The sequence below is a fragment of the Exophiala dermatitidis genome (genome assembly GCF_000230625.1).
Source record: "Exophiala dermatitidis NIH/UT8656 unplaced genomic scaffold supercont1.3, whole genome shotgun sequence".
NCBI lineage: Eukaryota > Fungi > Ascomycota > Eurotiomycetes > Chaetothyriales > Herpotrichiellaceae > Exophiala > Exophiala dermatitidis.
This window is the reverse complement of record NW_008751648.1, coordinates 295629-314983: the sequence shown is the minus strand read 5'-3', so window position 1 is coordinate 314983 and position 19355 is coordinate 295629. Positions and strand designations below refer to the sequence as shown.

Genomic DNA, 19355 nt, shown 5'->3' with positions numbered 1-19355 from the left:
GAGTCGATATTAATAGAAATTAAAGTATTTTATACTATAGTAAAGTAAGGTTCTATCGTAGGAATAAGCACGTAAGAGCCTCGCCGAATAAGGAATAGTATAGTACTAAATTTATCGTAAGGATAGAGTTTCCGTTAAAAATCTTTTACCGTAACTAAAATTTAACCGTTAAATAACGGAACGAGGTAAATAACCGTAAATTTAAAATTACCGTTACCTTACTATACTCTTATCGTCAAAAGTTCCGGGTGCCCGCCGCTACGGTATCGTAGAGCACAGGGGCCTTAGGCGCAGAGTCTGGGATCGTTTGCTGTAAGCGGTCTGGCTGAGACATCTCTCCGCTGTGCGACCTCTCATTTCTTACTGAGCGGACAACTGAACGCCAGACCGCTGTGGTCTCCATTCAAACGTCTTCTTTTTCCGTCCGTTGAGCCCTTTCTCTAGTGTTGAGTGGCCTAAGGGCCCTCACTGACCCACTCTCTGGGTGTAGAAAGCCGTAAGACGAGGGGAACATAGGGTGCTAGTATGTGTCCCTTGGGCTTGGGGGTGCCAGTCGGGGCCAGTCGGTGCCAGTGAAAGGGTGAGAATTGACAGTCCGTCCGCTCAACAGGCCGAAGATTAGGGGCACTATGCCCCTTTCAGCCCCAACACGGGGCAATGAAATAATAATGGCGAGGACCCCAGGCGCCGTATGCCTGCGCCCGCAGCCGCAGCCCCAAGAACTGACTCCGATAAGAATAACAACAATCTACCAGGCACTGGCACCTACTGGCCACAGCCTGAGGTCTACAGCATTATCATCACCATCATCATTATTCCCACCTCTGTTCGCGTACCATTGCAGTCCAGCTGAACACTGATCGTCCGACGTAGATCCTTGTCTTGTTCCAGGATCGTCCAGCGCCCAGTTTCAGCGCCTCGGTCGCCCAATCTCCGCTCGTCGAGTACCTTAACCGCTCCTCCTGTCTGATACCAACCGGTCAAGAACCTTGTTTCTTACGGACCTTTTGAGATCTTTCTTTGGAAGATAACCTTCCGATATATCAATCAGCATCCATAGTATAGCATACTATTCACAACTTCCCAGCACCCCCCTTCCAGTCTAACCCTCAAGGCAACGAAGCCGACCTCCTCCCTTGGTCAGGGTAGACAAGAACCCTCACTACCTTGCGATGTCCGCCCAAGCAGTGACCGGGGAACCGACCCCCGTGACTCCCCATATCGAGAAGAAACCCGTCAAGTTCAGTAATCTGCTACTGGGCGCCGGCCTGAACTTGTTCGAGGTCACCACGCTGGGACAACCGCTGGAGGTGATCAAGACCACCATGGCCGCGAACCGGACGGATAGCTTCGCAGGAGCCATGGCAAGAATATGGAGTCGTGGGGGTATTCTTGGATGTAAGCTCAACTCCCACATGTGGCTGTCTCGCAGCGATTCCTCGAGCAGCCACGCGCAAGAACGCAAATACACCCCTCTGATTCCCCCTACCACCCGTATCCGTCAGCCCGATGCAACTCTTGATGGGCAAAGCGATCCATTATATTTTACTGTGTCTGGTGACTGACTAATTCTTCGTCGAGGGCAGACTACCAGGGCTTGATCCCATGGGCATGGATCGAAGCCTCGACCAAGGGCGCGGTGTTGCTCTTCGTTGCCTCTGAAGCCGAATACCGCGCGCGAACCTTCGGCGCCAACAACTTCGTGGCAGGAATCGCTGGAGGCATGGTCGGTGGTGTCGCGCAAGCCTACGCGACCATGGGCTTTTGTACCTGCATGAAGACCGTGGAGATTACACAACACAAGCTGGCGGCGCAGGGCGTGAAACCGCCATCGACATTCAAGACATTTGCCGACATCTATCGCAAAGAAGGCATCCGAGGCATCAACAAGGGCGTCAATGCCGTAGCCATCCGTCAGACCACCAACTGGGGTTCTCGCTTTGGACTGTCGCGCCTGGCCGAGTCCGGAATCCGCAAAGTCACCGGCAAGGAACATGGCGAAACGCTTACTGCCTGGGAAAAGATCCTCGCTAGTGGTCTTGGTGGTGGTCTGTCCGCCTGGAATCAGCCTATCGAGGTCATCCGGGTTGAAATGCAGAGCAAGACCGTGGACCCCAATCGTCCAAAGAACTTGACCGTCGGCAAGACGTTCAAGTATATCTACGAGACCAACGGCATCAAAGGTCTCTACCGTGGCGTTACTCCTCGCATTGGCCTTGGTATCTGGCAAACCATTTGCATGGTTGCATTGGGCGATATGTAAGTGTTGATCTTTTTTCCGGTCTCTCTTGGACCTGTTTTATCCTCTTACCAAAACGGCATACTGACCATGGTCGTGCAAAAACTACAGGGCCAAAGAAGCGGTCGAAAAGCTTACCGGTGAAAAGGTCACTGCGAAGCACTAAAAGCATGGCGTTTGTTGGTTTCAGTGAGAAAGGGTCGGCCAGGCATGGCCCCGGGAGACAGTTCATGCTATAAGAACATCTACCACCTCCTACTGTACCTACCTAGGCAGGGAGTAGTAGGTAGTCAGATTGTGGCAGGCTGCTGGTAATTCGAACAGTTGGACAGAGCAGGGCTGGTGGGCATGCAAAAGGCGGCACTCCAGTCTCCGGCTTTCTTCCTTGCATGAGCGAGACATCCCCAGCCAAGAGTTTTTGTTGTTGGGAGGTGACAGTCCCACGGCTATAAGCATTTCGGACCCTGAACTCTAAACACTTCTGATTTGGGGGATTCAGAGTCACGCTTTCGATTATTGATAGATATTGATATTGGCTATGACCACGTGCGCCAGAGAGAAAATGGACGACATAAGAAGGTGTCATTCGACTTGGGCATCAGCATCTTTACAGTCTCTTCTTGTGCTTCATGGTAGTAATCACTCTTCGGAGGAGTCGACACAGAGCACCGGTAGGGAATTCAAGGTCTATTTGAAATTTTGGCCAGGGCCTGCTTGGATGATTTTTTTTAACATAACAATTTTTCTCCTTTTATTTTCCTGTTTATGGCAAAACAATATATTTCTCCAGATGCTTGGGAATCGCGCCTCTGAGATTCTTACTCCTCAACCACTTATCGCTGAACAGACGGTCGGCATACCGGTAGGCGCCATCACAGAGAATAGTGACGATCGTATGGTTGGGGCCCAATTTCTCCGCGACTTCCTTTGCAGCCACGACGTTCAGCGCACTGCTGGCACCGAGATACAATCCCTCCTCGTCGAGACAACGATAGACCATTTCAATACTCTTCTCATCTGCGATCTGCAGGGCGCCGTCGAGCAATTCAACATCCTGCTTCAAATTGTCCGTGACACGACCTTGGCCGATTCCCTCTGTAATACTGCTTCCCGTGCGCTCCTTGAGCTGGCCGCCCGAGGTGATGTACGAGTACAGCACCGAACCCGGCGGATCAGCCAAGAAACACTTGACGGAGCCGTTGCTGACGTCCTTCAAAAACCGCGTCGTTCCCGCCAACGTGCCGCCGGTGCCTGTAGCACAGGTAAAAGCGTCGATCTTGCCGCCCGTCTGCGCCCAGATTTCCGGTCCGGTCGTCTCAATGTGTGCGCGTCGGTTGGCCGTGTTGTCGAACTGGTTCGTCCACACGGCGCCGTGCTCCGGGTCCTCCTTTTGTAAGCGCTCTGCATGTCGTTTCGCCTGCCAGTTGTAGTTCTCTGGGTTTTCCCACGCCACCGCGGGAACAGGGTATACTTCGGCCCCCAACAGGCGCAACAGGTCGATCTTGCCTTGGGATTGTGTGTTCGGCATGTATATCACCAGGTTGTAGCCCTTGGACCGACACACGTGTGCTAATCCGATCCCCGTGTTGCCTGCTGTGCCTTCGACCACGGTCCCGCCGGGTTTGAGCAGGCCTCGCTCTTCAGCGTCTTTTACTACGTATAGTGCTGCTCGGTCTTTGACGCTTCCACCGGGGTTCTGGAACTCGGATTTCCCGAGGATGTTGCATCCTGTTTGAGCGGATAGCTTTTTCAATCGGATTAATGGCGTGTTGCCGATGGCTAGCAAATACACGGCTCTCGTTAGCGGAGGTGTCAAGAGACTGACTTGCGGGAGATGGCAAGATTGTGGTAATGCCAGTGGCCAGTTCAGAAATATAAAACGTACCTCCAGTCAAGCCATCGACAAACCCTTGAGCTTGTGACACGCGGACGCCGTAGGAATTTATGGATTCGGTCGCTGCGGCTCGCACGGCTGTGGTTGCGAACCGCCGCACAGAGGTCTTGAGGACATTCGCCATAGCACCTGTATACCTGTACTTCCCCGGAAGCCGTAATCCTTCTGCGATGAGGTTATGGCACTGAAGGAGCAAGGGGGGTTGTCGGGGAACTTCAAGTTGAACGCTATCAATAATGCAAGAGCCCGAAGCGTACCTAGGGAAAATAATGATGATTTGCACCCCACCGCGTCGTTCAGTGGCATCATGGAGTGGCCGTCTCTTACATAATTCACATCGGGCTTAACGTGACGCGGACAAGGCTGGGTTTGGTCGGTTCTCCTTTTTGACTTTTTGTAAACTACTGTTGCTTTTTCAGCCTTGTGACAATGCTTCTGTTCTAGAAAATGAATGTGTAGTTAGCAAGGTTTGCTCGCTCGTAGGACAACTCGACTTTCGAGAAGATAGGTTGGCCTAATAGTCCATTCTGGAGCATATTATATGGCAGAAAGTAATTCTAAGCATGGTTCAGGTGTGCCGGAGTGTAGAACTCCGGAGAGTTCAATCAATGTGCATTACCTTGGGTCATGCTGAAAACTAAAGGGAGCAGTAATGGGTCTTTACATGTGCATGGCGGGGGAGCAGTAAATCGGGAAAACATTGGTTATGATCGAAAACAACAAGACTGCTTGGACATCAATCCTTTTCCTCATCTATCTGGCTCTTTCATTGTCTTTACTGTCATGGTATTCGAAAGGAAAGCCCTGACCTCGAACAGCTTGATGCTGCGGGTAGGGATGCAATTCGAACTTTCTATGACCACCTGCACAAACGAGACAACTATTCCTTTCCTGTTGGAATTTTGAAGAACTCGGCCGGTGAGTCCTTTGTAGCAGCCTTGTCACAACGGAAGTATCCCTTTCTGTCAAACTGGATGATGTCGTCAACCTTGACGTCCCAAACATTGCAATCTGCCAGTGCGGATGATCTGAACTCGGTCTTGGGCGTCAAGAAGTCCTCCCAGTGCTCCTCCTCCTCCTCAGTCAACTTATCTTTGCTCAACAAATGATCGAAATCGACCAGATCAACAGGAACGAGGTCCTGATCTGTGGAGAGCCAAGTGATCTTCTTCTTGGTCGCTTTGAAATCGCCATCGAGATGCAATTCGAGTTCTAGAGACCTGACGTTGCCCAAAGCGTTGACACCATCGGCAATGTCAGCCTTGTCTGACGTGTTCTCGTACTGAATGTCTCGAATGTAAGCGTTACCCCAATTCATCAGCGTGATTTCCTCGTCCTTGGCGAAAGTGCGGGCATCCTCTTGCTCGATGATGATGTTGGAGCTGTACACAACCTTCTTCTGTCCTAGATCATGCTTGGCATGTTTAGGCTTCATCTCAGAGTAAGGCGCATCGTCCTTTAGGCCTTTGACTTTGCAAACCACATGGTTCTTGTCAATGGCAGTATATCGGCCGGCAATCAGATCGATCACCTTTTTGTTCATGGCCCAGATAGTATGCCAGTCCATGTTCACCACGTTCTTGCTAGGCCCTTGGCTGACCATGAAATCACGGAGACCTTCGACAGTCATGCCCCGCCGCCTGATTCCTCGCACGGTGGGGAATCGTGGGTCGTCCCATCCAGACACAACACCGGCATTCACGAGCTTGGTGAGCTTGCGTTTGGACATGAGTGTTCGCACAAATTGGATCTTGGAAAAGGTCCAGATGAAGGGGGCCCGCAACTCCAATGCCTTCAGAATCCACTTGTACTGAGCATCTTGATCGTTGTACTCGGTCGTTCTCAAAGCATGGGTCACGCCTTCAAGCGAGTCCACGATGGGGCATGCGAACTGGTACGTGGGATAGGCCTTGTACTTGTCGCCGGTTCGGTGATGAGGAGTCTGGGTCTTGGGGCAACGGAAGATGACCGGATCTCGCAAAGCTGCATTGTCGTTTGCGTAGGAAATCTTCGCTCGAATGCACCATCTTCGTCCTTCATCTGTTCCCTTCTTCATCTCTTCGTATCTGGCAAGGTTGTCCTCCACACTGTCGTCTCGGTGCACACTGGGCTCGCGAGCCAATCTCTGGGCACTCATGACATCGCCGGGAGTGTCGTCTGCATATGCTTTTCCTGCCTGGATAATTTTCACGCAGTACTCGTCGATCTTGTCGAAGTAGTCGCTTGTGTAGGAAATCATGTCTGGCGTGATTCCCAATAGCGCCACATCCTCCCGAATTGCCTCCTGATACTCCTCGTTCTCTTTCTCGGTGTTTGTGTCGTCAAATCGGAGGATCAGCTTCCCTCCCGGGTATTGTATGTGAGCGAAGTAGTCATTGAGCAGGGCGGCTTTGGAGTGACCGATGTGTAGGTAACCCGATGGCTCTGGCGGGAACCGGGTGACGACTCCAGCAGCAGCATTGGGGAGTTCCATCTGCTTGACCTTGGGGGCCTTTTTGCCCTTGGGAGGGTTCTGCTTCTGGGTTGCCATGTTGAGCGACAGAGATATGTAGTAGAAAAATGTACTGGGAGAGTGGACTGCACTTGATGGCGAAGGCGGGATTTCACACCTTCAAGTTGTCACCGACTTTCGAACTTTTTTCAAATGTACGCAACCAACCAGCCTTGCGCGGGGAGATGATCTGCCGCACTGCAGCCTTGCAAACAGCCCGCAAAGTCAGCAAACGTGCCAAGGCTGCAATTGGCCAGGCTCTGGACTTCAGTAGCTGCACCCGCGCCGGGATCTTTCAGGTGTATCGCAGTACTAGTAGGGCACTTCAATTCGAGAACGTGAACGGTTTCTTGTTTGCCCTCGACCGTCAGCGGCCATGGAAGTGTCGCGAGGTCTGTCAATGGCCTCTAGGAGCCTGTGCAGGTCGACTACATCCTCGTTCCTGGCTCCCTTGACGACTCTGTCACGAGCAGGATGTCGACCATTTTCATCGGTGCCCGTTCTTTTCGCTCCCCGGCAAGGCGGCGCAGGCAAAGACAAGGCCGCTAAAGAAAAGGCCAAAAGAAGAAAGAAGAAGCATCAGATGTATAAGCAATATGACTTGAAGGAAATGGAACAGTTCACCCTGTGTGATGCGATGCGGTATGTGGCACTCTTCCTATTCATGCCACCATTCGTCAACCTCTCCTAACGCCAACAATAGGTATATCAAAGCTTTTGAAGTCACGCATGACCCCGATGTTCCCAAATACGACATACACATTAAATTGCGGACGAGGAAGGATGGCCCGGTTGTCCGAAACCAGATACGACTACCCCATGCCGTCAAGACAGACATCAGAATCGCCGTCATCTGTCCTCCCGATTCAGCCGCGGCAAAGGACGCACGGGCAGCAGGTGCGGCGGTAGTGGGCGAGGATGAGGTGTTTGCAAAAATAAAAGAAGGAAAAATCGACTTTGATCGATGTCTCGCTGTCCCGGAGTCGCTCCCGAAGTTGGCCAAGGAAGGTCTACCTAGGATATTGGGACCTCGGGGCTTGATGCCCAGTGTGAAACTCGGTACGGTCGTGGAGAATCCCGGCCCCGCGGTGAGAAACATGATGGGAGGGAGCATGTACCGAGAACGGTCGGGTGTTGTTCGGATGGCTGTCGGACGACTCAGCTTCACCCCAGAACAACTGAGGGACAACGTCAAAGCTTATGTCAACGCGGTGAAGAAGGATGCTGCCAATCTGAGTGACCAGATTGTCAAGCAGATCTCCGAAGTGGTGGGTGCCGAAGTATTCAGTTCATGGTCTCATGCTGATGAAATTGCAGGTTTTGAGCTCGACGAACTCCCCCGGCTTTTCGCTCAATGGCGAATTCTACAGACCTGCCCCTGGGGTACCGACTCCGCGGGAATTATCAGTGGTCTAAACACTCGGCTTTGAAGGACACAACTTTTCTACTGTACAGCGTGTATTGTATATCAGACGGAAGGGAATCCACGACTTGTCATGGCCATACGTTTATAGATTGGGCTAACTGGGAGGGTCTAATCTTCCACCGTTGCGCGAACCTGCAGCAATTTTTGCTTCATCTTCACCTCGGATTCTTGTTTGATTGCAATGTCGAGGTCGGACAATAAAATGTCTCGAAGCTTCTGGATCCGGTGTTGTTGGTCGAGTATAAATGGATGATGCGGACTGTGTCTGCTGATGAGATGCTTCAGGATGAGAAAATCTTCGGTCCTCCTTTTTAATCGCGGTGGCATCCCAGTGCCATCGTCGGAATCATATTCATCGTCACTTTCATCAATGGTCGTTTCTGTCCAGTCTTGATCCCATTGTACCCCTTCTTCCTGTGGTTTGACCTGTTTTAGGACCGCAGTTTTGCCGCTGCCAATGTTCAGCTGCTCTTCCAACTGATCCAAACGCTCTGCTATCTCAAGCAAGGCCCGACCGACGCCAACTTCGCGCTTGAGGTCTTTCTTTTGTTTTAATAGTTCTGCCACATCGTCTCTTCTAGCATCAACCTTGTCCCTCACCGCTTTGATGTCTCGTTGTAAGCCAAGCAGTCCAACTCGGATGTCCTCGACCTTTTCGTCGCCCCCAGACAACGTGGTGCCCAGTGACAAGAATTCTTCGTAGTTATCATTGACCAGATCGACCAGCTCTTTGTTGACCGTGTGACTGAGCTCGCGCAACTCGGCCTGGAGGTCTTCCAGAGTCTGGAAGCGATCCGACAGACTGGACAAGAATGTAGCAGCGTCGAAGTCCGGTGTCAGGAAAGCGGCTCGGTCTATTGGCTTGGGAAACGGTAACGGCGCATCGTCGTCGACTTCGGAGCCGGAATCTGAGCCACCGAACTAACATTGCGGTCAGTTTGCATGGCAATTAATTGTTGGAGACGATCTCACGGACATAGAAGCGGCTACTCATCTTGACTCAGTCAGGGATGTGTGGACAATCACGGCCATTGTTGGGTAGACCGCATGTGGATTCAGGAGGATCTTGGTGGCTGGACTTGCGCACCAAAGAAAGTCGCGGTCGCTTTCGTGAAGGGCAGTCTTGTGATACCTTGCTAGAGATCACAAATTGAAGCAGGCCCAGTCAATGTGGATGAGCCGGTCTTGAAGAGTATGGTGTGTGCTTGGCAGTCAGTAACCGTGTTCTTTGTTGTGGTGAGGCCAGAAAACCATAGAGCGGGACAGAAAACGTGGAGTAGTAGTGAACATGTATGTAACCACTTCAGTGAGGGTGTTTATAGATCCGCGTCAATCACATTTCATGTCTAGCAACTCTTTTTGACCTCGAATGTCAACCCTACATTGTATAATATCACTTTCCTGTCCATTAGTGATCCGCCAGAACTACACAGCCAGTCCCCTAGTGTCACTACCACTGGCAACGTGGATACTGTCTCGCAAATATAAATAATGGCGCATGCAGCGCGAGGGGCAGCGGCTCTTGCAGCCTCAGATGCTCCCACAGCCTTAGCGGAATACACACAGGCACTGATTGAACACCCCAAATCGCCAGACTATCTCACACAACGCTCAATCGCATTCACACGGCTAAAACCGCCGCGGTACGATCTCGCGCTCCGAGACGCAGAATACGCCGTTCTTCTCGGATTCCAGCGAGCAGTGAGAGAAAAGATCCAAGCGGCACAGCAAAGACGCGTCGTGGCACTTTACGGGCTTGGACGGTACGCGGACGCAAAATACCTATTGACAACCATGGAGCGCTGGAGGCCCAAGGACAACAAGCCGGCCAAGATGGAAGGTGACATGTGGATGGCAAGAGTGGAATCCAAGTTAAACAGCGTCCCCGAGGCAGACAGAGTGCCGACCGTGAAAGAACGTCCTGAGATCGAGCTGCTGTCCGAAGATCAGTTGAGGGCGCAGTACAAAGCCGAACTGAACCCTGATGGCTCCTACAAACTCGACAACCAAACATCTGAAGGCCAGTCGTCGACCACGACCACCACTGGCACCACCTCCGGCACCGCGACCACCTCGAACAACGACAAAGCAGCAACAACATCAACCACTGCTGCCAGTACCGAACCGAATTCACCGCCTTACAAGGAGTATCGCTACGACTGGTATCAGAACGCCCAATCCGTCATCGTCAGTATATACGTCAAAGGCGTGTCGCGCGACAGTTGCATATTCAACATTTATGATGACTCGTTCTGCATCGAGTTCCTGGACCGTGGACGAATTTTCCTTCTCGACCCAATATTCGCCCTCATTGACCCTAGCCAAAGCAAAGTTTCAGTTTTTCCAACCAAGATCGAGTTGACGTTGCACAAAGCCCAGCCAGGACAGAAATGGCCTTCTTTGGAGGGTACAGAACCCTTGTACACATCGGCAGACACCAAGACCAACTTTTACAAAGATGTACTCGCCAATGCCGCTCCCGCGTCTGAATCCTCTCAGTCCAAAGCAACAACAACACCGGCAACAACAACAACAACAACATCGAATGCACCACCTACGTATCCGACTTCGTCTCGTCATGGGCCTAAGGACTGGGACAAACTAGCCAATGACCTGCATGCCAAATCCAAGAAGAAAAAGACCGACAAAAAGAAGGACGAGACGTCTGCCGAGAACAATGACCCCGGTTCCAAAAATTCAGATGACGCTGAGCCCGTCGCCGACGACGACGATATCGACTCAGACTTTGAGACAGGTGACCCCGTCGACGCGTTCTTTAAGAAACTCTACTCCAACGCCGATCCGGATACCCAGCGGGCCATGATGAAATCCTTCATCGAGAGCAAAGGAACCGCACTGAGTACGAACTGGTCGGAGGTTGGAAAGGGCCCTGTCGAAGAGGTCAAGAGCAAGAACGAGGATTGATGTGTCAATCCGTCACTTGCAGAACATAGTAGTCGTACTCATTGCCAAATGACTAATCCAATCATGACTCTGTGGCAAAATTTGAATGAGAATGATACCAATAAAAGGTCATGAAGCTTTAATATTAAATGCAGCTTTCCTTTATACCCCGGAAGTAGCAATCAATAATTTAATAAGACCGCCTTGGGCGGTACAGTACTATTCCTATCCCTCCGAAAAACACACAATTGCCCACAGTACCCCCTTTTCGTCGCCCAACCGTCCAAACAATAACGCAACGGCATTTATAAAGGTTACATTCGAGTAGTAAATTCAATAATATGAAACCGAAACTGTTGCTGTCGTCGCCGCCCTCGTTGGCGTCGATGGCCCAGTATTTATATCTCCTCCGACATCAGTTAGCATGGCCGAGTATTCCATCCGGCAGTTGCAGACCGAGACCAATGCCAACGCCAATGCCAATGCCGCCATTATTGTATCCGGGATTCATTCTATCGTTGCCGCCACTCAAGTTGTCACCGTCGTTATCGTCATCATTTTCGTCCACACTGTCACTGTCCCCTTTGGCTCGGGACGGTACAGATCTATGGCTGAGACGTCGACGGTCATGCCTATGTGTATCTGTGAAGGACGAGGATGGCGCGGCCTGATGATGCTGACCATGTCCTTTTTGAAATTGAGTCAAAGGATTCAGCGGGCCGTTAACAGCGACCCAACCACTGTCTGTGGTACTGTGTTGTATGTTATGGGTATTCAAATTGTTGGAAGCGGAACGGGCTCGTAAAAGGGCAGAAGGAATAGGACCAGAAGCACGATCACGATCAGGTCGCTTCGAATGATCCAGAACGACTTTGGAGTAGAACGGCGGTTGATCGACATCGTTACTTCTCGCTGGTGAATTTCTCGTTGCTGTCGAGGTGGACCAGTGAGTGCCGGTCACGGCTTGTTCGAGACGTTGGACGAGAGAAGATTTCGGATTCAGATTCGGACTCGCAGTCGAATACGATTGCGAATACAAATGGGAAGATGGGTTTTCAGCGTCTGTGTCGGTCTCGGTGTTATTGTTATCGCTGGTCCCGTCACGCTCATGCCGGCACAGGTTGTGTTTGCTATTTCCATTATCGGCCAGTGGTTGTAACAACATGTACATCCCGGCTGAACTGGGACCAGATCTCTGCCTGGGACTGCTGGTGGTGGCTGTGGCTGAGCGCGGCGATGGGTAAGGGTATGCTTTGTTTGGCGTCTGTGGGCGACATATTGATAAGCCGTTGTAGTTGCGGGGAGGGCTAGAGAGTTGTCGGGTTTGTTGCTGGTGTTGATGCTGACGCTGCTCTTGCTGTTGTTTTCCCACTGGGAGGAACTGACTTTCTGGATGCATCTGGTATCCACATCCTGATCTTCCCGCAGGAACATCCGCATCTCTTTTCGGCCGGAGAGCCAGTGGAGTGACGTGCAGAGAAGACGAATCAAAACCCACACCCGTACCAAGCGTTGGGGGTGTGCGGACACCTTCCGGTTCGGGGCTTTCGGTATGTACGCTGGCGTCTTCCCAGATGGAAATGCCGGACGGAGACGCTGCGATAGGTGTAGTACTGCCAAAGGGAAAAGCTTGCGATGGAGGAAAAAGTGCCACATGGGAGGCTGCACCAGCAACGCCAGCCTTGGACCGATTCATGGTCAGGCTATTCGCGCTGTTTGCCATGTTGATGGATGTCGAGTGGACCAGTGGACTGCATCCGCGGCTTGTGGCGGTCGAGGTGGACCGGTCTTTGTCGAGCACGGGCGATATGGTCATGGTCGACGAGGCGCCATATGCGGAATTCCGTAAGCCACTGATCCGTTTGTTCAGGGGAGGAGTGGCGTTGGCGCTAGCAACGACAGTCCTATATGGATCAGGAGTAGAACTATTAGATTCACCACCGATGTTGCGGTAGAATCTAAGGCTGGTATTGCTGCTGCCATTGCCGTGGCTCTGATCGAGCAACCCTCCCTCCGAGTTCATGCTCCTGAGCATCATGACTGATTTGCGAAGGTCGATCTCTCTGTCTCTATCTCTGTCTCTGTCCCTCTCCCTTGTAGTGCTGGATTCACGCTCCTTGCTGACGCGGAAGTTTGGTCCTTGTTTGTTCTGTAACGGGCTTGGAGAAGAACCAGATCCACGCGGGTTGCGCGGTCCTTTCACCAGAGATTTTCGCGGATACAACGAAGACGAGTTCAAGGTTGGAGAAGGGAGAGTAGGCGAGTCAAATGGATGTATCGCAGAGGGCCGGCCCGATAAAGGACTACTGTGGACTCCGGTATTTACCTTTGAGTCGGGCGAGAACATCCATTGCCGAGGCGAGGTGTTGTAGTTGCTCGAAGGCGCCGCCCCCACATGTGATGGGTTGAAAATGTCGGAGTCGGCTCTGGGGATGCCTAAGGAGGCACTGCTTCGGGGTTCATTATGCTGCCTGGGTAGCGGTCGAGAGCTCGGCGTCAGCACAGGACGGTTTCGGAAGGGGGAGATGCTGTCCACCGTTGATGCTGGAGCCATCACCGTTGTCTGCGTTCTGGGCACCGGCACTGAAGATTGTGGAGGTTGGAAGTTGTCGGCATCGTCAGCGTCGGTGTCAGGGGCATCTACATTTTGCAGCTCTTCTCGAAGTTCCGGCATCTGGCCTAGGATCTTCTGCCTTGGTTCAATTGCTGGAAGGTTGGTGATGCGAACACAGTTTTGGCGCCGGTGGCCTCGACGGGGCCCGTCCAACGAGGAGAGAGAATGGCGGTTGGTCGCAAAGTCGCCCTGCCGATCCCACTGTAGAGGATTACCCGTTGCGACTGATGCCGGTCTTTTGATGGCATTGCCTGCTAGAGACGCGGGTGAATGGCAAAGGTCTGTTGCCATGGGGTCGCTGACTGCCCTCCACTGCTGAACCTTCGAGGACTCGTACATGGAATGTCTGGCAGGATTAGAGCCTGCAGAGCGGATCTTCTTGATGCGCAAGGGAAGCGGATTCTCCCACTGGCTCGCATCAATGGTTTTGAACGAGTCTTCTCGGGTCATCCTGGCTGCTGGTCGCCCCTGACGTGAATCATCTCCGCGGGGCTCAGGGCTTGCTTCGTTCACATCAAAGCTTGGGTGGAGTGAGTGGAAGCTAGGTTTACTCACACAGAGACCGTGGATCGTTTGCTTCACTGGAGGCACTTGAAGGCGAGGTCCCGACGTTTTCTGGCCCTGACGAGAATCCAACCCTCGAAGTCTCGTGCTTATACCCTGGTTGGAAACGTTGTTCTCTCTAACGTTGCTGGAAGGAGAGCCCACAGCACTTCCTAGCACAGAGCTACCGACGGTGTCCAAGCTGGCGTTTGACGCCCTCGCCCTAAGCTCCTGCGTTCTTGGGTGCTTGTACACGTCTATAGTCGGCAAAGGTGGAAGAGGGTCATCTGGAGCGGAGGATGTTGTACTACTCATGCTCACAGAACGGGGAACCGTGGTGTTCACTGGTGTCGGGCGGGAAGAATTCGAAGTATGTGTGATGCCTCCGCCCATCCGCATCAGCATACTTGCTCGTGCGGCCATGGACATGACTTCGGTAGGTGTGACATCCGAGGAACCGCGCGTTTTGGAAATCACCAGAGGCCACTGAAGGGAAATCTGTCGCTCTCCTTTTGACCCGGGTGCCACCGAAGTCACAATTCTCGCTGCACCCTCTGGAAGAGATTCAGTGGCTGCCGGCGAACTGCACGGAGGAGAATCTGTAAACTCAGTGATCGCGGAGAGAGGAGAGTGTTGCATCTGGTTGAGTGGCATCGCTTTGCGCAACTTGTTCTGCCGGCGCGTTTTGGGTATGTTCAGCGGCTGTCCGGTGAACGAGCGTCGTATTGATCGTCTTCCCTTTGGCTGCAGCGAGCCATGGTCATAGCGCAAGAGTTGCGCGGTATGATCGCCTGCTTCCTCCTCCTCAAATATAGCATCGGGGTGCACGCGTCCAACTGAAATGACACCGTACGGGAGCTGCACGCTTCGCCTAAGATATGTCGTCGGTGCCGTGATGTGAGAATAGTTGTTTTCGTTCGCGCTGAGCTTGGCTCGATGATAAGTGCTGAGGCCTCGAGATAGGCCATGAGTCTGCATAAGATACCGGTGCCGCCGTCGCTCGATGCTGACAGCAAGCAAGACTCCCGTGATGAGCAGAACCACAGCGCCGGCCACCGCGACGCCAATGATGGGCGCTAATGACCACATCTTCTTTCTTCAACGCGACTCTCTCACCAACATGCAGCATGCTGAAACGTAGAAACAGGGTGGACAAGGGGCTGTCGCGGTGACATGCGAAGGCGGCTCTTTTGGGAAGAGGGCGGATGGAATGCGGGAAATTGGCCAGCCTTGTGCAAGGGATAACAAGACACAAACGGAATGAGGAAGATTGAGGGCATGTTTTTGGAGGCACCTGGTCCAGATCCAGACGCATTCGAATACTCCTGGTCTGGCGTTCCTTACCTGTATAGAGCTCGTGTTGATGGCATGAACACGGGGTGTTTGCTTACCGGAAACTCAGTAGATAGCTGCCTCAGTTTGGTCAAATTGCATGACTTCCCACTTTTCTTGGCCGTTTAAGGCGTTCAAGATCGAGCAAACGAATGAACATGGTCAGGGGGCGACTGCGAGTTGAAGTGACTGGAGGACTCGCGAAAAACAAACTGCGAAGATGGTCCTGGAGGTCCATGGACATCATGTACTGGTAGCGGACACGGGTATCGAGTTAGTCCCCGGTCCGGCCGCACATTATGACAATCAGACGGGGAAGAGTCTGGGGTCCCCGTCACCCCAGAGTGACTGGTAATCTGAAAGAAGCCTCCAGCCGGGTAGCAATGTGTAATAATTGCTGTGAATAAAAGAGGCAGATTGAGTCATTGCAAGAGTGGCTTCTGTAGAGGCGCGGATACGGCAGGTTTCCGGTGGTCATGTCATTTTCTCTGCCGCTTTGGCCCCCACTACTGGCGAAGAACAAACAACAAGCGAGTCTTTGGCACTAGGAACAGGTACCAGTACCTCTAGCAAGAGAATTCGACGTCTCGACGATTGCCGGAACTCTGAGCGCGGAGCAGAACGTCGATGACACCATCCACTTTTGCGATGGCCACCAAACGCCACAGCGAGCTTCCTGGCCCGCCACCGGCAACAGTTGGCGTAAAAGCCCAGGGCAACCAAAGCCAGAGAGCGATGGGGTCAGGTCCATATAATAATGTTCCAGAGTAACAACGTATATATTTTATCCGGGCAGACACCGACCGACCGGCAGCACTTCCGTCATAGGAATAGAGGCGGATCGTCGGTGGAGTTCAAGTTGTATAAACAGTTTGATCCTGCCAGAGTGTAATTTATCATCCATATATCAAAAAATATATTCGCCCGCCGTACCTTACCTCAGCTTGTCACAAGGCTTTCGTCTTCGTCTGTTATATTATTCCTCGACTCAACCATATCTTTCTAGCATCAAAGAAATTTAAACCTTTGATCTTGTCAACATGGACGACGCAATGAACGGAGGTGCTTTCAAGCACTACAACACAGAGGCCCCCACGTCCAAATTGGTGATGCCGCTCTTTTCACTCAAGGGAAAGACGGCCATCATCAGCGGAGCAGGTGCCGGCATTGGTCTGGCCGTGGCACGGGGATATGCTGAAGCCGGTGCGAACGTCGCCATCTGGTTTCACAGCAATCAAAAAGCCCATCAGCGGGCCGAGGAGATTGAAAAGGAATTCGGTGTGAAATGTGAGCACGAATCAATAAAAAGATTAAAACTTTCGGCTTTACTGAAAATATGACTACTAGGCCGAGCATACCAAGTCGATGTGAGAGATGCCAAAGCAGTGGACGAGGCCATTGTTTCTCAGGTCAAGGAGTTCAACAACCGCCTCGATATCTTCGTGGCCAATGCCGGGATCCCCTGGACCCAAGGGCCTATGATCGGCGGTGAAATCGAGCACTACCAGAACGTCATTAAGACCGATATTGACGGTGTCTTCTACTGTGCCAGAACGGCCGGGAGAATCTGGCGAGAGCAGAAGAAGAACAAGCTCGAGGGATTCAATTACGGCAAATTCATCGCCACCGCCAGTATGAGCGGCCATATCGCCAACATTCCTCAATTGCAAAGTGCGTACAACGCAGCCAAGGCAGCGGCGAAACATTTGTGCCAGAGTTTGGCCGTCGAATGGGTCCAGTTTGCCCGTGCCAACAGTATCAGCCCGGGTTACATTGCCACCGAAATCAGCAACTTCGTCCCTCCTGAGACCAAGAACATCTGGCGAGACAAGATCCCCATGGGTCGAGAAGGCGAGCCGATCGAGTTGGTGGGGGCTTACTTGTATCTTGCCAGCGATGCCAGCTCGTACACGACCGGAACTGACATTATTGTCGATGGTGGATATTGCGCCCCTTAAGGGGTAGTTAGTCGTCTTTAGGGAGAATCTCATATGTGTTGTTTGACAACTTGCTCTTCGATGATTCTCGTTGGTCGTCTGTCGGATCGTGCCTTGTCTCCGTCCCAATCTGTCTGTTTCCATATTATTCTTCATCTTCCCGGGCCCGGTTGATCTCCCCCTATTTGCACGAAGCCGAAGCTCTTCTCTGCGCGATTCTTCCTTCCCGTACTTCTCCAATTGTGACAATTCGTGTAAGTTGCGCAGCTGCGGGACGCCTCCGTATGCTAGGTTCAGGATCGTCCCACAGGTGAGAGTCTGATGAGTGGCCGCCTGTATTGTCGCCGGTGTTGTCGTCTTCAAGTTGTGTCTCAGCATTTTCGCGCTCTTCCCCTACATTCGCTCGCTGTGCTTCTAAGGTCAAAGGAGCGTCGCAGCACTGTCTGTAGCGGAGGACCTCTCTGTACCGTAGTCCCAGGAACACCGATATCCCAGCGATTGCCAAGAAGATAATCACAAACAGGATGGTGGATGGCCATGTCTTAAACGGGTCATCAAGGAATCGAAGCACTGCGTCAGAAGTAGGCGATGGCACAACAGAAGCCAATTGTTGGTCTGCTCCTGGGAGGAGGGCGGAGGTGTCCAGTGCCATGACCGTGGAGGACATCTTCCCGCAAGAGGTTGAGTTTAATGGAAGGTCTGACAACGCGCTCTCAAGTAGAAGATAGTTGACAAATGGGTCATGGTCGCGAGGAAGAGTGTGTAGGCCGTCTTCAGGCATTGGGAGGACCCTCAACACAAGGAGCAGCAGAAAAGATACCATATCGTTCACTTTGTCTTCACTTCACCCCCAAATTACCGAATGCTCGGTCAAGTTCTTCGCCTTCCCGGCTAGGTGACATTGCTGGTGCAGATATCACAGTCTCTGACTGTCCATCCAACAGGTCGTGTCCAGGGCCACGGTCGTTGGTCGCTTTGGTAGGTTCTAATATCTTCTCTTCTCGGTCTAACCACCCCGGTGCTACCCTCCGCTTCTCTGCCAGATCACGGGCTTTGATGTCCTCCTCCCACTCTCTAATAGCTTTCTCAGCAGCTTCAGCGGTTTTCCTCAGATGGTCTTGCAGCGCTTTGCACGAGGCTATGATATCGTCAGGGTGTGCAGAATGTCCCGAGGAAGCGACCACATATTTCGGCTTTTCTGGACCATTATCTGGGACAATGGAAGGAGGCAAAGAAGTGGGCACGGAGCGAAATGTATACGGCAGAGTTACAGCGGTAGGGATGGACAGGAACGGTGAGACAGTCAAGGGCACCTGCGCCAGGAGCGGATGAGGTTCTGGCAAAGACAGTCAGCATGAACGAATCTCCTGTCATAGAAGGACTTTGAGGCTTACTGGTTGTGTCAAACATGTCTGACCGCGAGCACGCAGAAGACCCGAGGCCGCTCAGAATGAGTGAGATTCAGTCAAACACGAATTCAAGTTGTGACAGAAGTACAACTTTCACGATCAGTGATAGGGTGTGGCCAGGAACATGCGGTGGTCAGTGTGATTGGCAAGCGGTGGGAGAGGCTGATGATGCGCGTGCTTGTCTTCCTTCTTGGACCGGGCTGCTTGTCAGACACGGGCAGGCAGTTCGTTTGCCGCTGAGCTCGTGTCAAGCACCGTGGCCAGTGGGATGTTGGCTGAATGGCCGCAGTATTATTTAGTAGTACGAGTACCTAAGTTAGTTGTAGCACATGGTAAGAGAGTAGCAATTGACCGGGAGCCTGCGCCAACAGCAGCCATCACCACAACCAACGGTCTTCTGCTGTGTGCCCTCTTCCACCGCTGCAGACTGGCTGTCCACGAAAGAGCCTCCAAAACTGGGTCTGTCGTCGCCCCTCTATTTTCCATGCTCTGCTTCTAGCCTTCTATCTTACACTTTGCATCATGCCTTACCTAGGTAGGAACTGAAGCCCAATCATTCGAACCTA

At 52.2% G+C, this 19355-nt stretch overlaps 9 protein-coding genes across 9 annotated transcripts; 4 read left to right on the top strand and 5 right to left on the bottom strand.

The window, feature by feature from the left end:
* Nucleotides 1–327: 327 nt before the first annotated feature.
* HMPREF1120_03120 (mitochondrial DNA replication protein YHM2) lies at nucleotides 328–3105 on the top strand. Its single transcript, XM_009157174.1, has 3 exons — nucleotides 328–1398; nucleotides 1587–2259; nucleotides 2351–3105. Exons 1-3 carry the CDS (start codon nucleotides 1173–1175, stop codon nucleotides 2403–2405), a joined length of 954 nt encoding a protein of 317 aa, XP_009155422.1. The 5' UTR covers nucleotides 328–1172; the 3' UTR covers nucleotides 2406–3105.
* Nucleotides 3003–4257, bottom strand: HMPREF1120_03119 (cysteine synthase; the record flags this gene model as incomplete). Its single annotated transcript, XM_009157173.1, has 2 exons — nucleotides 3003–4018; nucleotides 4125–4257. 2 exons carry the CDS (start codon nucleotides 4255–4257, stop codon nucleotides 3003–3005), a joined length of 1149 nt encoding a protein of 382 aa, XP_009155421.1.
* A 756-nt stretch (nucleotides 4258–5013) lies between these two features.
* HMPREF1120_03118 (glutamyl-tRNA synthetase) lies at nucleotides 5014–6663 on the bottom strand (the record flags this gene model as incomplete). The annotated part of the gene is made up of 1 exon (XM_009157172.1): nucleotides 5014–6663. One exon carries the CDS (start codon nucleotides 6661–6663, stop codon nucleotides 5014–5016), a length of 1650 nt encoding a protein of 549 aa, XP_009155420.1.
* A 279-nt stretch (nucleotides 6664–6942) lies between these two features.
* On the top strand, nucleotides 6943–8526 carry HMPREF1120_03117 (50S ribosomal protein L1). The gene is made up of 3 exons (XM_009157171.1): nucleotides 6943–7266; nucleotides 7328–7892; nucleotides 7942–8526. The coding sequence occupies exons 1-3, from the start codon at nucleotides 7001–7003 to the stop codon at nucleotides 8038–8040; spliced, it is 930 nt and encodes a 309-aa protein (XP_009155419.1). The 5' UTR covers nucleotides 6943–7000; the 3' UTR covers nucleotides 8041–8526.
* HMPREF1120_03116 (uncharacterized protein) lies at nucleotides 8098–9472 on the bottom strand. The gene is made up of 2 exons (XM_009157170.1): nucleotides 9027–9472; nucleotides 8098–8971 (listed from the first exon to the last, which is right to left on the bottom strand). Exons 1-2 carry the CDS (start codon nucleotides 9042–9044, stop codon nucleotides 8159–8161), a joined length of 831 nt encoding a protein of 276 aa, XP_009155418.1. The 5' UTR covers nucleotides 9045–9472; the 3' UTR covers nucleotides 8098–8158.
* On the top strand, nucleotides 9256–11517 carry HMPREF1120_03115 (uncharacterized protein). The gene has a single exon (XM_009157169.1). It carries the CDS (start codon nucleotides 9542–9544, stop codon nucleotides 10973–10975), a length of 1434 nt encoding a protein of 477 aa, XP_009155417.1. The 5' UTR covers nucleotides 9256–9541; the 3' UTR covers nucleotides 10976–11517.
* Nucleotides 11082–16162, bottom strand: HMPREF1120_03114 (uncharacterized protein). Its single transcript, XM_009157168.1, has one exon. The coding sequence runs from the start codon at nucleotides 15198–15200 to the stop codon at nucleotides 11370–11372; it is 3831 nt and encodes a 1276-aa protein (XP_009155416.1). The 5' UTR covers nucleotides 15201–16162; the 3' UTR covers nucleotides 11082–11369.
* A 62-nt stretch (nucleotides 16163–16224) lies between these two features.
* On the top strand, nucleotides 16225–17450 carry HMPREF1120_03113 (carbonyl reductase). Its single transcript, XM_009157167.1, has 2 exons — nucleotides 16225–16730; nucleotides 16791–17450. The coding sequence occupies exons 1-2, from the start codon at nucleotides 16484–16486 to the stop codon at nucleotides 17399–17401; spliced, it is 858 nt and encodes a 285-aa protein (XP_009155415.1). The 5' UTR covers nucleotides 16225–16483; the 3' UTR covers nucleotides 17402–17450.
* A 769-nt stretch (nucleotides 17451–18219) lies between these two features.
* HMPREF1120_03112 (uncharacterized protein) lies at nucleotides 18220–18790 on the bottom strand (the record flags this gene model as incomplete). The annotated part of the gene is made up of 2 exons (XM_009157166.1): nucleotides 18220–18716; nucleotides 18775–18790. The coding sequence occupies 2 exons, from the start codon at nucleotides 18788–18790 to the stop codon at nucleotides 18220–18222; spliced, it is 513 nt and encodes a 170-aa protein (XP_009155414.1).
* Between the last annotated feature and the right edge of the window lie 565 nt (nucleotides 18791–19355).